At 58.0% G+C, this 13,741-nt stretch overlaps 5 protein-coding genes across 5 annotated transcripts; 2 read left to right on the forward strand and 3 right to left on the reverse strand.

Moving 5' to 3' along the window:
• Positions 1-641: 641 nt before the first annotated feature.
• Positions 642-1,223, reverse strand: ENH_00033320 (hypothetical protein; the record flags this gene model as incomplete). Its single annotated transcript, XM_013580261.1, has 2 exons — positions 642-918; positions 1,144-1,223. The coding sequence occupies 2 exons, from the start codon at positions 1,221-1,223 to the stop codon at positions 642-644; spliced, it is 357 nt and encodes a 118-aa protein (XP_013435715.1).
• A 202-nt stretch (positions 1,224-1,425) lies between these two features.
• ENH_00033330 (Transmembrane protein, related) lies at positions 1,426-2,387 on the forward strand (the record flags this gene model as incomplete). The annotated part of the gene is made up of 3 exons (XM_013580262.1): positions 1,426-1,532; positions 1,673-1,799; positions 1,995-2,387. 3 exons carry the CDS (start codon positions 1,426-1,428, stop codon positions 2,385-2,387), a joined length of 627 nt encoding a protein of 208 aa, XP_013435716.1.
• A 647-nt stretch (positions 2,388-3,034) lies between these two features.
• ENH_00033340 (hypothetical protein, conserved) lies at positions 3,035-5,145 on the reverse strand (the record flags this gene model as incomplete). Its single annotated transcript, XM_013580263.1, has 5 exons — positions 3,035-3,399; positions 3,568-3,877; positions 4,313-4,432; positions 4,684-4,764; positions 4,882-5,145. The coding sequence occupies 5 exons, from the start codon at positions 5,143-5,145 to the stop codon at positions 3,035-3,037; spliced, it is 1,140 nt and encodes a 379-aa protein (XP_013435717.1).
• A 1,041-nt stretch (positions 5,146-6,186) lies between these two features.
• Positions 6,187-9,510, forward strand: ENH_00033350 (hypothetical protein, conserved; the record flags this gene model as incomplete). The annotated part of the gene is made up of 4 exons (XM_013580264.1): positions 6,187-7,826; positions 8,225-8,312; positions 8,555-8,797; positions 9,040-9,510. 4 exons carry the CDS (start codon positions 6,187-6,189, stop codon positions 9,508-9,510), a joined length of 2,442 nt encoding a protein of 813 aa, XP_013435718.1.
• Positions 9,511-12,296: 2,786 nt separating this feature from the next.
• Positions 12,297-13,217, reverse strand: ENH_00033360 (hypothetical protein, conserved; the record flags this gene model as incomplete). The annotated part of the gene is made up of 1 exon (XM_013580265.1): positions 12,297-13,217. The coding sequence occupies one exon, from the start codon at positions 13,215-13,217 to the stop codon at positions 12,297-12,299; it is 921 nt and encodes a 306-aa protein (XP_013435719.1).
• Positions 13,218-13,741: the final 524 nt, after the last annotated feature.

Consider the following 13,741-nt stretch of genomic DNA (forward strand, 5'->3'; position numbering starts at 1 on the left):
GCTGCTGCTGCTGCTGCTGCTGCTGATTCTGTGGCGGACTCGACTGCTGCTGCTGCTGCTCTCGCTGACTCGAATGCCGCGGATGCTGCTGCTGGAGCTCGTGCTGGTGCTGCCGCTTGTGCTGCGGCCTATGGGGTTGCTGCAGCGGTTGCAGCAGCAGCAGCTGCTGCTGCTGCTGCTGCTGCTGCCACTGTTGTGGCTGCTGGAAGCGCAGAAGGCAGTTGCAGCAAGGGAATTAGCAGCAGCAGAAACAGCAGAAGCAGCAACAGCAGCAGCAGGGTTGCGGGGAGATGCATAGTTCAAGGGAGGATATCGTGTCTTCGGGTGCATGCATTGATTCTCGTGCTGCTGCTGCTGCTGCTGCTGCTGCTGCAGGGCTCTTTGCAGCATTTGTGGCCTCTGAACCACTTCCTGCCCCCTATGGAGTGCAACAGGTATTCACAGTCTCTCTACTGCTGCTGCTGCTGCTGCTGCTTCCTCTTGCGGTGTATGTACACCTGAACCTGCTGCAGCAGGTTGTACTGTACGTACACCGAACCTGCTGCAGCAGCAGCTGTAGAGATGCAGCTGCTCTTTGTTTCTTCTTTGCTGCAGGCGATGGCTTGGCCACATTAAACGCCTTGCAGCGCAGTTCGTATTTGTCAAGCCTGCTGCTTTTGTAAGCCCAGCAGCAGCAGCAGCAGCTGCTGCTGCTGCTGCTGCTGTCGTTGCCGCTGATGCTGCTGCTGCTGCACTTGCTGCTGCTGCTTCCCCCATGTATTCTGTTGCCTTTTCGCACCTGCTGTTGCTGTTCTTGCTGCTGCTGCGCCTGCGTCTTTTGCTTCTGCTTCTGCTTCTGCTGCTGCTTCTGCTGCTGCTGCTTCTGCTGCCGCTGCTTCTGCTGCTTCTGCTGCTGCTGCTTCTGCTGCTGGAAGCGGCCTGCCCAGGTGCAACCAGAGGTGTGCCTTCAGCTTGACTGAATGCGAATAAGGCTGCTGCTGCTGCTTCTGCTGCCATTAGGGGTTTAGGGTTTAGGGTTTAGGGTTTAGGGTTTAGACTTTAAAGTATCCTTTTTTTGTCTTTACAGGTTCTTAGTGCCTGCATGCACCAAGAAGGTTTTCTCTTTCTGGTGCTCGCCAGCAACATTTCTGCTGCAGTAAGGACACACCAAATATGCCCACAGCTTGCTGCTGCTGCTGCTGCTGCTGCTGCTGCTGTTCTTGCTGCGTCGCCGGTAGCTGCATTTCGCTGTTGACCCTTCAGCAGCAGCTGCTGCAGCAGCAGTTGCTGCTGCAGCAGCAGTTGCTGCTGCAGCACTCCCTACTCCTTCTTTGAGTGCGCTTGCTGCCGCATGCCTCTCGACTCCTTGCTGCCAATACCACTGTTGCTGCGGCTCCGCTGCTGCTGCTGCTGCTGCTGCTGCTGCTGCTGCTGCTGCAGGTGGCAATGTACTCGCTGATTCTATTTTACATGGCGGTACAGCGGCCGCTAGCGCCGTGGCGGCCTCTGCCGAAATTTCTGTTTCTGAAGGCAATTGTATTTCTTTGCTTCTGGTAAGCCCCAGGGTTTAGGGTTTAGGGTTTAGGGTTTAGGGTTTGGGAGATGGTATCAGCAGCTTGAGGCTTTCGGGCACTGCTAAGGGTCAAGGGTTTAGGGTTTAGGGTTTAGGGTTTGGAGCTGTTTTCTGCTGCAGGCAGTCCCTCGCCTTGCGGTGGTTAGCGGGGCTGTTGCTGCCGGGCGACGGCAACGGAGCAGCAGCAGCAGCAGCAGCAGCAAGGCTGCAGGACTGGCTCATCTGCATAGAAATGGTTCCTTGCGCGGTAAACCCTCAACGCTAAACCCTAGATCCTAAACCCTAAACCCTTAACCCTCAAACTAGACTGAAGAGGCCTGTGCGCTGAGAGAATCCCAGGCATTGAGCTCCCTTTAAAGACCTAAATCTATCAAATTTCCTGCTTGCTGCTGCTGTACCTGCTGCTGCTGCTGCTGCTGCTGCTGCTGCTGCTGTGCTGCAGCTGGCGCACATGTGGGCATTTCCTGCCAGAGAGCTGGAGGCCTTTGAAAAGCTGGAGAGCAGCAGCGGCAGCAGCAGCCGCAGCAGCGCAGCAGCAGATGAGTGGTCTATGCTGCTGCAGCGCAGCGATGCTGCTGCTGCTGCTGCCCACGGCGCAACGGGAAACGCCGCGCACCCCATATCCGGCGACGACAGCAGCAGCAGCAACAGCAGCAGCAGCAACAGCAACAAACTGAAAAAACCCCTGAAGCAGCTCGTCAGCGGGGTGCAGCAATTGCTGCTGTCTGATGCTGTGCTGAGTGACGCAACGCATGCAGTCTTTGGGCCGAAGCAGCAGCAACGAGAGTTCAGCCTGGAGACGCGTTCAGTCACTGCTGCAGCAGCAGAAACTTAGCTGCTGCTGCTGCTGATCATGCTGCTGCTGCTGTCCGAGATGAAGCTGCTGATCTTGCCGTTTGCTCCGAGTGCCACTCCTGCTGCTGCTGCTGCAGCAGCTGCAGCAGCAGCTGCGGTTGGTGCTTGTGTGGCAGTCAGTGCCTCAGCAGCTGCTTCTTATTATTGTCCTTGTTGAGGCTTCACAAGTTATAGCAGCAGCAGCAAGAGTGCCAACTTTTGGCAGGTGCTGCTGCTGCTTCTGGGGCATGTGGGGCCCTAGTTGCAGCCGCTTCAGCTCCAGCAAGAGCGGCGGCCGCAGTAGCAGCAGCAGCAGCTGCTGCAGCAGCTGCTGCAGCAGCTGCAGCAGCAGCAGCAGCAGCAGCAGCTGCTGCAGCAGCAAGAGCTTCAATGAAGCTGCAGCAGCCGCAGCTTCAATGAAGCTCTTTGCTGCCTTTTTTTTGTCCTTTGGTTAACGAAAAGGAGCTGAGGGGCTCCTATACTTGCGCAGTGCAGTGGATTGACAAATATTGACAAATCGTAAATCTTCACGCTTCCTGCTGCTGCTGCTGCTGCTGCTGTTGCTGCTGCTGCTGTTGCTGCTGCTGCTGTAGGCTACAGGTGCAGCGCAGCAGCGAATACGACTGATGCAGCGCTTTGCCTTTTTCTTTAGACGGTCTCAATGTCTAGTTCGGGAGGCAGCAAACCGTATGGAAGCGGCTGCTGCTTCGCTTGCTGCTGCGGCTGTTGCTGCTGCTGCGGCTGTTGCTGCTGCTGCTGCTGTTGGAGTTGCTGCTCTTGCTGCTGCTGTCCTTGTAGTTGCTGCTGTTGACGCTGCTGCGGTTGCTGCTGTTCTTGCTGTCCACTGTCTTTTCCCTTGCATCTGCTGCAAGAGCAGCAGCTGCTGCTGCTGCTGCTGCCGTTGCTGCTGCTGCTGCTGTTGCTGCTGCTGCAAGCTGCGTTTTGCTGCAGCAAAAGCAGAGCTGGAATAATCAGACTAGAGAGGACACCGCTCACCACGAAGGCCGTCAGGCCTGCAGCAGCAGCGCCACGGGAAGCAAAAGCAGCAGCAGCAGCAGCAACAGCAGCAGCAACAGCAGCAGCACCGTAACGATAATGCAAAGTTTGACTTTAAGCGGCACAGAGGTGTAACTAGGACTTAGGGTTTAGGGTTTAGGGTTTAGGGTTTAGTGTGAGTGCACCCCAAATCGCCTGCTGCTCGTGGAGATAGTACGGGAGTCTGAGAAGAGTATTTATGAGCTGCTGCTGCTTCTCCTGCTCCTCCTGCTGCTGTTGATGCTGCTGCTGCCGCTGCTGCCGCTGCTGGCACAACTGCTGCTGCTGCTGCTGCTGTCGCTGCTGCTGCTGCTGCTGCTGCTGCAGCAGATCCTCTAGGCGAACAAGGAAAACTGCCTTCACCTCTTTAGGGTTTGGCCGCAGCAAAGACACGTTTGCTTCCTGCTGCAGCACCCCGATGACAGGGTGTAGGACAAACCCCGAGACAGAAAACACCTGAGGGCACAAACTCTAAACTCTAAACCCTAAACCCTAAACCCTAAACCCTAAACCCTAAACCCTAAACCCTCTGCGCTGCGGTGAAGTCGCGAGGCTTGCAGACTGCGGCAAGAGGCATATCGACGCAGCTCCCCAGCAGCAGCAGCAGCAGCAAAGAAAGAAACGAAGACACAAATACCAATGGCAGCAGCAAGCGCACTACGAACACCAGTTGAAGCAGCAGCAGCAGCAGCAGCAGCAGCAGCGAGATCAGCAGGGACAGCAGAAGCAAGAACAACAGCAGAAACAGCAGCAGCTCCTGCAGGGGCAGCAGAGGTGGCAGCAGCAGCAGCAGCAGCGGCATCAGCAAGGACAGCAGCGGCAGAAGCGGAACAAAAAGCAGCAGCAGCAGCAGCGGCAGCAGCAGCAGCAGCAGCAATTGTGTACTCCCACCGGCTGTGTCCGTCCTAGGATCCTCACGGGCCCCACATCTCCAATCTCTTCTGCTGTTTCTCGAAGTGCTGCTGCTTCTGGGGTCTCTCCCGGCTCCATGCTGCCCCCTGGAAAGCACACCTGACGCAGCAGCAGCAGCAGCAGCAGCAGCAGCAGCAGGAAGAGAACGCGTACGTGGCTCTAGAGAAAAAGGAGACGCAGAAGCAACAGGAGCAGCAGCAAGGGCTTTTACTCAGCTGCGGGGGTGCTGCGCAGCAGGGGACTCTTCAAATTCCACACTAACTGCAGCAACAGCAGCAAGAGCAACAACAGCAGCAGCAGCAACAGCAACGACAGCAGCAGCAGCAGCAGCAGTCAAGCCTTTCTCGAACCTGGTTGCTGTGATTTGACAGCGAGGAACTCCTCACTGTAAAGAGACAACAAGCCTCTCCCTGGCTGCTGCACAGGGGCACCTGCAGCAGCAGCAGCAGCAGCAGCAGCGGCACAAGCAGCACTTGTAGCTGCTGCAGCAGCAGCAGCAGAAGCAGCAGGAAACAGCAGCAGCAGCGATTTCTGGTGCGTCCACGTACCAGTACAGCAGCACGCCGTACGCGGATGTGCGTTTTCCTGTTAGCCGTTCTTCCCTGCTGCTGCTGCTGCAGCTGCTCTTGCTGCTGCTGCTGCTGCTGCTGCTGCTGCCGCTGCTCTTGTCTGGTCAGCTCCTCGGAAAAGCGAATGAGACGCTGCACTGCTGCTGCTGCTGCTGGGGGATGAAGAGGCAGCAGCTGCTGCGGCTGCGACGAAATGACAGCAGCCATTTTGTCTATGAAAGCACCTGACAGAGTAATGGGCATCTTTTGTGCTGCTGCTGCTGCTGCTGCTGCTGCTGTTGTGATTGGTCTTGCTTCTGCTGCTGCTGGTGCTCTCGCTGCTTTTGCTGCTGCTGCTGTTGCTGCTGTTGCTGCTGCTCTGGCAACCCGCGGTGCTGCTGCTGCTGTTCTTAGGAGCTCTGTCCGCCCTGAGGCCCTCTTAGCTGCTGGTGCGCCTTTGCTGCTGCTGCTACCCAGGTGTGGTCGCTTCTGCTGCTTTTGCTGCTGTTGCTGCTGCTGCTGTTGCTGCTGTTGCTGATGTAGCAGTTGCTAGAGCCGACCCGCCTGGCTGCTGCTGCCGCTGCTCCTATTGTTGCTGCTGCTGCTGCTATTCTCCGTATTTCTGATGGCCTTCTGCTGCACCACAAGGAGCTGCAGCCATAATACTTCCTGCTGCTTCTGCCACCGTGTGCCCGAGCAGGTCACCAGTCAATCAGATGCAGCTGCTGCAACTGATCCTTACAGCAGCAGCAGCAGCAGCAGCAGCAGCAGCAGCAGCAGCAGCGCGGAAAAAGCGGTCTCAGCGGAATGTGCGTGTGAAGTGTCTGTACACCTTGATATTAGCATTAAACTTATCAAAATAACTTTTCTTCTTGTGGAGAGAAGGCGAAGACAACAGAAGCAGCTAGCCATTCAATGTTTCCTGTCGGCTGCGGCCCCACGCATGCAGCCGACAGCAGCAGCAGCAGCAGCAGCAGCAAACGCTGCTGCTGCTGCTGCTGCAAATGTACGCATTATAAGCCTCTGCTGCAGCAAACTGAAATTTGAAAATGCTTGAGGCGGCTGGTCTTGTTCTGTTGAGGCTGCGGGCAGGGTAGTGGAGATGGAGGCACTGCTGCTGCCATCGATTCTTTCTGCTGCCGCTGCCGCTGCTGCTGCAGCAGCAACTGCTGCTAAGAAATAAGCTGTTGAGAAAGAGGGCTTCAGAGTTAGAGACACACCAGCGCAGCAGCGGCAGCAACAGCAGCTGCTGTTGCTGCTGCTCCCGCTGCAGTCCTCAACCCCCCACAGGTCTCATCAACAGCCATGAGACCTCAGCAGCAGCAGCTGCTGCTGCTGCTCCTGCTGCTGCTGCTAATGCTGAAAGCACAATGTTGCTGCTATGCTTCGCTGCAGCTGGACCTTGGGGCCAGCCGTGCTGCCGTTCCTGGAGGTTTTGGCAGCAGCAGCATTAGCAGCAGCAGCAGCAGCAGCATTAGCAGCAGCAGCAGCAGCAGCAGCAGCAGCAGCAACTCCTATTTCCGCAACAGAAAGGGGCCCACTGCTGTCAATTTCCGCCGCAGCCACTGCAGCAGCACAGGGATAAAGAGCAGCAGCTGCTGCAGTGCTTTTGTCTCAGCAGCAGCAAGCCCTAAAAGCAAGCTGCTGCGGCGGCTTCCTTGCGGAGTCGCAGCAGCAACTTCTGCTGCTGTCGGCGGTGGTGCTGCTGCTGCCGCGAATGCTTCTGTCTGTAAAACATCCTTAGCAGCAGGAAATGCAGCAGCAGCAGCAGCAGCAGCAGCAGCAGCTGCTGCTGCAGAGAGCTGGGAGCCGCGCAACTCTACCTTGAGGGACCTGCTGCAGCGGCAGCTGCTGGCGACAGTTAGCGACCTGAAGGAGCTTGACTGCATCCTCAGCTCAAACCAAGCAGCAGCAGCAGCAACAGCAGCAAACCAAGCAGCAGCAGCAGCAGCAGCAGCAGCGGGAGGGCCAGGACGTGGGCGAACTCTGCCTGCCATCGCTGCGGCAGATGATGCTGCTCTTCGCCTGCTGCAGCCATTCCCGCTGCACGAAGCCAGCAGCAGCAGCAGCAGCGGCAGCAGCAGCAGCGGCAGCAGCAGCAGCAGCAAACGCGTGTCCTTCTACATTGGCATTGACATGACGGGGCCCTCTTTGCATGCAGGGCATTTGCTGCCGCTGCTGCTGCTGCGGCGCTTCTGGCTGCGAGAAGGGGTGCAGCCGGTGCTGCTGCTAGGGACTGCAACAGCGCGTGTTGCGCTGCAGGTGCGCAGAGGCAGCAACAGCAGCAGCAGCAGCAGCAGCAGCAGCAGCAGCGATAGTTTGTTGCTGCAGCTCCTGGGCTGCGAGCATTGGAGGCAGTACGACGCGGAAATCGAGGCTAACTGCAGCAGCGTGCTGCAGCAGCTGCGCCGCATTTTCTCCCCTCCTGCAGCAGCAGCAGCAGCAGCAGCAAGCACTGCTGCTGCTGCTGCAGCAGACCAGCAGCAGCAACTGCCAGAGCCTCTGGTTGTAAGAAATGATAAATGGCTGGAGAAGATTCCCCTTGGGGCTTTTCTTTCCTGTGCTGCCCGTCGGCTGCCTCTGGCTGACATTCTTCCTCGAGCAGCAGCAGCAGCAGAGAGGCAGCAGCAGCAGCAGCAGCAGCTTCTGGGCGTGGGCACTGCAGCAGCAACAGCAGCAGACATCGGCTACGCGCTGCTGCAGGCCCTAGACTTCGTGCTGCTGTCGCAGTGCCTCCGCTGCTGCTGCCAAATAGGCGGCCGTGACCAGTGGAGAAACATTTCCACGGGCCTCCACGTTGCCCGCCGTTTGCTGCAGCAGCAGCAGCAGCAGCAGCAGCAGCAGCAGCAGCAGCAGCAGTGGCTGGTGGGCGTAACTACTGAGCTGCTGGAGGGCAGCGGGAACTGCAAGATGGGCAAAAGTGAGGGGCCCCGGGGGGCCCCCCTGTGGCTGTCTGCTTCTTGCTGCAGTCCTTTCCGTTTTTGGCAAAGCTGGAGAAATGCTGCAGACAGTGACCTTCAGAAGCAAGTCCTGCTGCTGCTGCTGTTGCTGCTGCTGCTGCCGCCGCTTTTGTTGCTGCTGCTGTTGCTGCAAGCGCTGCGGGTGCGGGGTGGTGCTGCTGCTGCTGTTTCTCCGGAAGCTGCTGCTCCGAAAGGCAGCAGCTTGCTGCTGCTGGCGGAGCTGCTGCTGCTGCTGGAGGTGCTGCTGCTGCTGCTGGTTGTGTCAACATTTATGGCTAGTGTTTTCGCCGCGTAGTGCAGCAGCGCGTTCGTCATTGGCTGCAGCAGCAGCAGCAGCAGCAGCAGCAGCAGCAGGCTTCTAGATGCTTTTGTTGCTGCTGCAGGCTGCTGCTCTGGTTTTCCGATAGGCCGGCAGCAGAAATTATGAGGGACACCCAAGACAACTCGCCTGCAAACACTAATCGGCTCAAAGTCAGGACTTGCTGCTGCTGCTGCTGCTGCTGCTGCTGCTTTCACTGTTGTCGTACCTCGCCGCCCTGCGAGCTCTGCTGCCTTTGCTGCTGATACCCGTAGCATCTGTCGCTGCTGCTGATGCTGCTGCATCTGCTTTGTTTGCTTCGAGGCAAATGTCCCATCTCTAGTGTTGCTGTTCCTGGCATTGCTGCTTTTGTTGTTGTTTGCTGCTGCTGCTGCTGCTGCTGCTGCTGCTGCAGCGGGAACTAGCAGACGAATTGACTCGCCTTGTTCATGGGGAGGAGGGTCTTCAGCGTGCTCATGCCTCGTTGTCTTTCCTTCCTGTCCACCGCAGCAGTAGCAGCAGCAGCAGCAGCAGCAGCAGCAGCAGCAGCAGAAGCTGCGGCGACAGCTGCAGGGCCAGCAGCGCAGCGGAGAACGAGGCCTGTGTTCCCGTGCAGCTGCTGCCGACGCACTTTATCTCCCGGTCAAGCTTCCACGAAGTAAGCAGGAGCAGCAGCAGCAGCAGCAGCAGCAGCCACAGAAAGGCAAACAGCAACAAGCGTTGCGGCCGCAACAAAGCAGCAGCAGCAGCAGCAATAGCAGCAGCGGTGTGGCGATCCGCCTAGTTATCCGGCACGATTACAGCTGCGCTTCCTTTGCGCATCATCTGTGCTGCTGCTGCGTTTTGCTGCTGCTGCGTTTTGCTGCTGCTGCTGCTCTTCTGCTGCTGCTGCTGCTGCAGGGTGTGGGGCCCCCTTTGCCGCGACTCATGAGGGCCCTCGCCCTTTCGCCTTCGGCCCTGGAGGCCTCGCGGCTGCTGAGAGATGGGGCAGTCCGTTTGAATGGAGCAAAGCTCGCGGACCCCGGCCGCCGCTTGCTGCTGACAGATTTCAAGCAGCAGCAGCAGCAGCGGCAGCAGCAGCAGCGGCAGCAGCAGCAGCAGCAGCAAGAGCTGCAGCTGCGGTCACCACAGGAGCAGCAGCAAGAGCTGCAACTGCAATCATCGCAAACGCAGCAGCAGCAGCTGCTGCAGGAGCAGCCACTGCAGCAGGCAACCCAGCTGCAGCAACTGCAGCAGCAGCAGCAGCAGCAGCAAAAAGGAGCAGCAGTGGCAGTGCTGACTGTGGGGAAGAACCGCTTTGCAGCGCTAAGTATATCCGAGTCTGAAAAAGAGGGGTCCAGCTTAGCAGTTTGGGCTGCGCCGCAGCCTTAGGGCAAGTAACTGCAGCAGCAGCAGCAGCAGCAGCAGCAGCAGCAGCAGCAGCAAATGCAGCAGCAACGGTAGCAGAAACAGCAGCAGCAAATGCAGTTGCAACTGCACCAGCAGCACCTGCGGCTGCTGCCGGCACCACTCCACCGCAGCTGGGGGTCACTGCGGCAGCGGCAGCAAGTGCAGCAGCAGCTGCTGCAACTGCTGCAGTGAGCAGGCCAGCGACTGCTGCAGCACCTGCTGCAGTGGCTGCAGCAGCTGATGGGGCAACCAATCCACAACTGTTGCAGCGTCTGCCGTAGCAATCTCTCACAGTTTTTGTGTTGACTGCAGCATCCATTGCTGCAGCAGTTGCTGCAGCAGCAGCAACTGCTGCAGCAGCAGCAGCAGCACCAACTGCTGCGGCTGTTGCTTCAGCAGCGACTTCTGCGACACTCGATAGAAAGGCTGCAGCAGCTGCAGTGACTGCTACTGCAGCAGCTGCAGTGACTGCTGCTGCAGCAGCTGGTGCAAAGCGACTGCTGCAGCGGCTGCTGCAGTAAGGGCTTCAGCGCACGCTGCAGCAGCAGGCCTGCTGCAGCAGCAGGCCTGCTGCAGCAGCAGCTCAGACTGAAGGTAAAAGGATACAAAATGGTTTTTTGGAAGAGACAAGAAGCAAAGAAAAGAAAAAGACAAAACGGCAGAAAAGAGCAGCAGCACGAGACACGTGAATGGAACACAGTGTAGAGACAGCGCGGCGATCTGTATATGCTGCTAAAGGCAAAAAATGAAGCAGCAGCAGCAGCAGCAGCAGCAGCAGCAGCAGCAAAAGAAAAAAAGAAACGGACCACAGAGCAGCAAATAGCGAAAGAAGGGTCAAGCACCGCAGCAGGGATACGGGCTCTGGCAACGAAGTAGAGGCAGCAACAGCAGCGGCAACAGCAGCAGCAGCAGCAGCAGCAAGAGCAACAGAAACAGCAGCAACAGTCGTAGTAGTAGCAGTGGCAGCAGCAGCAGCAGCAGTCTGCTGTTGCAGGCCTCACAGCTCACTTTGCTGCTGCAGTTCGCTTTGCACAGAATCTCTGGCTGCTGCTGCTTCTGCTCCTGCTGCTGCTGCTGCTGCTGCTGGGACTGCAGCAAAAGACAAAGAATGAGACCAAACTAAAAGGAGACAAAGATGGAGACATTTGGGGGTGCTGCAGCAGAGGATGAGGCGAGAAGCAACAGCAAAAGAGACCCTTAAAAGCAAAAAAAAGAAAAAGTGAAAAAAAATATATCTTTTTGAAACTTGAAGGTGAGCGCACGGTGTATGTACACCCTACAGCGCAGCACAACTCTAAATGCTTTCAGCAGAGGCAGCAGCGCAGCAAAAGAGAGAAGCAAAAAGAGAACAGAAAAAGAAAAAAAAGACAAAAAATGAAACAGAAAGAGACAAAGAGGAGATAAAATGAAAGGACAAAAGGGAAATAAAAAAGAAATAAAGAGAAGACAAAAGTGAGGGGAGAAGGGAAACGAAAACGAAACAAAAAAGAAACAAAAAGGAGACAAAGAAAAGATAAAATGGAGAAAAAAAAATTAAAAAGACAAAAACGCAAAAGGACAGGAGCGCAAGAAGACCTAGGAAGCAACAGAGCTGCAGCAGCAGCAGGAGACCAGCAAGAGCGCATTTAGCTGCTGCTGCTGCTGCTGCTGCCTTCGGAAATTAAAAAATCTGCTGCTGCTGCAGGTTCTCCTGAGATCTCCGGTGAGCAAATTGTTCCGGAAAACTGCATGCAGCAGCAGCTAGCTGCAGCCTGCAGCATCTAGCCAGCAGCTAGCTGCAGCTAGCAGCAGCTAGCCAGCAGCTAGCTGCAGCTAGCAGCAGCAAACTGAAGCTAGCAACAGATAGCTGCAGGCTGCCGCAGCTAGGTATGGCCAGACGCAGCAGCTACGGCCAGCAGCAGCTAGCTGCGGCAAGTAACCGGAAGCTGCAGCTAGCTGCAGCTAGCAGCAGTTAGTTGCTGCTTGTGGCATCTGGCAGCAGCTAGTTGCTGCCGTCTGCAGCTAGCCATGGCTGCTTGGAAGCACTTGGCTTTATCTTCGTTGCCAAGACATGTCCCCTTCAGCGGCCAGAAGTGGCTAGCTGCAGCTAGCTGCGGCTAGCTGCAGCTAGCTCGTGCTGGCTAGCTAGAAGCAGCTGTAGGAGGAGGAAGTGCATAGGAGGGGAAAGAGGGTCTAGCAAGTTACTCCACTTGGCTAGCTACTCCCTTGCTGGCTAGCCAGGCCCTCCTTCTGCCTAGCCACTGTCCCGCTGGCTAGCCATGCTCTCCCTTTGGCTAGCCACTCCTCTGATGGCTAGCCAGACTCTCCCGCTGGCTAGCTACTCTCCCCTGCTGGCTAGCCAGGGTCTCCCGCTGGCTAGCCACTCCCTTGCTGGCTAGCCACTCCCCTGTTGGCTAGCCAGGGTCTCCCGCTGGCTAGCCACTCCCCTGCTGGCTAGCTAGAAGCAGCTGTCGGAGAAGGGCGTGCGAAGGAGGGGAAAGAGGGTCCAGCCCAACTCTCCTGCTAGCCAGCTATTCTCCCCTTCTGAGTAGCTACTCCCCCGCTGGCTAGCCAGGCTCCCCCGCTGACTAGCTACTCTCCGCGGTTGGCTAGCCGCTGCCCTGTCGGCTAGCTAGCTAAAAGCAGCTGTAGGAGAAGGGCGTGCGGAGAAGGGGAAAGAGGGTCTAGCCCAACTCTCCTGCTGGCTAGCCACTCCCTTGCGGGCTGGCCATGCTGGCTAGCTACTCTCCGCCGCTGGCTAGCCACTGCCGTGCTGGCTAGCTAGCTAGCTAGAAGCAGCTGTAGGAGAAGGGCGTGCGGAGCAGCGGGAAGGGAACTCGGGGGGGCTCGAGCCCCTGCGCGTGGGGCGCCACGAGCCCGTCTTCGGGGGGCAGCTGCAGCAGCTGGTGCTCGCGGGGGCCCCTGTCGTGGGGCCGGGGGCCCCTGAAGGGGAGGGGCCCTATGATGGCCTTGGCCTGTTCCAAGTCGTCTTGGGCTTTGTGGAGAGTGGCCTCGACGAGCCTCTGAGACACAGTGCTGGGTCTTTCGCAGAGAGTGAAGTGGACTTGGTGGAGTTTGCTGCGGGCAGCGTTGAGGAAGCGGTGGGCGCGGGCCACAGCTAGCTCAGCTAGCTGCTGCTGCAGCCCGCTGCGAGCTAGCCAGCAGCAGCTAGCTGCCAAGTGCGCAGTCAGCAGCTCCAGCTCGCTCTCCAGCGTTTCGCACAGCGCCCTGCAGACGGCCCGCCGCTGCAGCATTTCGGGGTGGCTGCGGCAGCAGTAAGTGAGTTTGTAGCAGGGGTAGCGCCAGCAGTTGCAGCAGCGCATGCAGCACTTCCAGCAGCAGTAGAGGCAGCAGCAGCAGCTGCAGCAGCACTTGCAGCAGCAGCCGCACTTCACCCGCGCGCACATCCGCGGCAGCTTGTCCCCCAAGGCCTGCCGCGCTGCTGTGAACTTCCGGAAGTCCGGCCCGGCCCACCGCAGGTAAGCCTTGATGGCTTGCTGCAGGTGAATGCATGCAAGTTCAATTTGCTGCTGCTGCAGTCTGCAGCGGTACTTCTTCCTGCGGACGCAGCGGCGCATGCAGAAGGGCCTCGGGTACAGGACTTTCTCGACGCACCAGAGGGGCCCCTCCACCTGGGCGATTTCTTTCATCAAAACCTTCTTCAAATGCTTCAACTTCTTCACGGAAGTCCGCAAAACTTGACTTCGCATTCTACTTGTTGTCTCCAGCAGCAAACAGTGCGCTCTGTCCACCAGCACTCCCCGCACGCACAGCCGCCGCCGCCGCAGCTGCCGCTTCCGCCGCCGCCGCGCGCGCCGCCGGCTCTTCCGCCGGTGCTCGCACAGCGGGTCTACGGCGGACAGAGCTGCAGCAGCAGCAGCAGCAGCAGCAGCAGCAGCAGCAGCAGCAGCAGCAGGTGTGGGGCGGCGGCGGCAGTCGCAGGAGCCGCGGCGGAGGCACGGAGGTGCGCTGGGTGGGGAAGAAGCGGGGAATGGGGGACGTGAACAGTGCAGCAGCAGCAGCGGCAGCAGCAGCTGCTGCTGCTGCTGTTTTGGCAGCAGCAGGAGAAACGGAGATGGCAGAAGGAGCGGCAAGGTAGGTGAGGAAGGAGCAGCAGCAGCAGCAGCAGCAGCAGCAGCTGTAGAGTGGCAAGGATAGGCGGCCGCGAGCAGCAGCAAATATGCAAATGCATAATTAACACTGCACCTTTATGAATATGCAAACAGACGCAAAT

This window comes from Eimeria necatrix, genomic scaffold (assembly GCF_000499385.1).
Source record: "Eimeria necatrix Houghton genomic scaffold, Enh_scaff243, whole genome shotgun sequence".
In the NCBI taxonomy this organism is placed as follows: domain Eukaryota; phylum Apicomplexa; class Conoidasida; order Eucoccidiorida; family Eimeriidae; genus Eimeria; species Eimeria necatrix.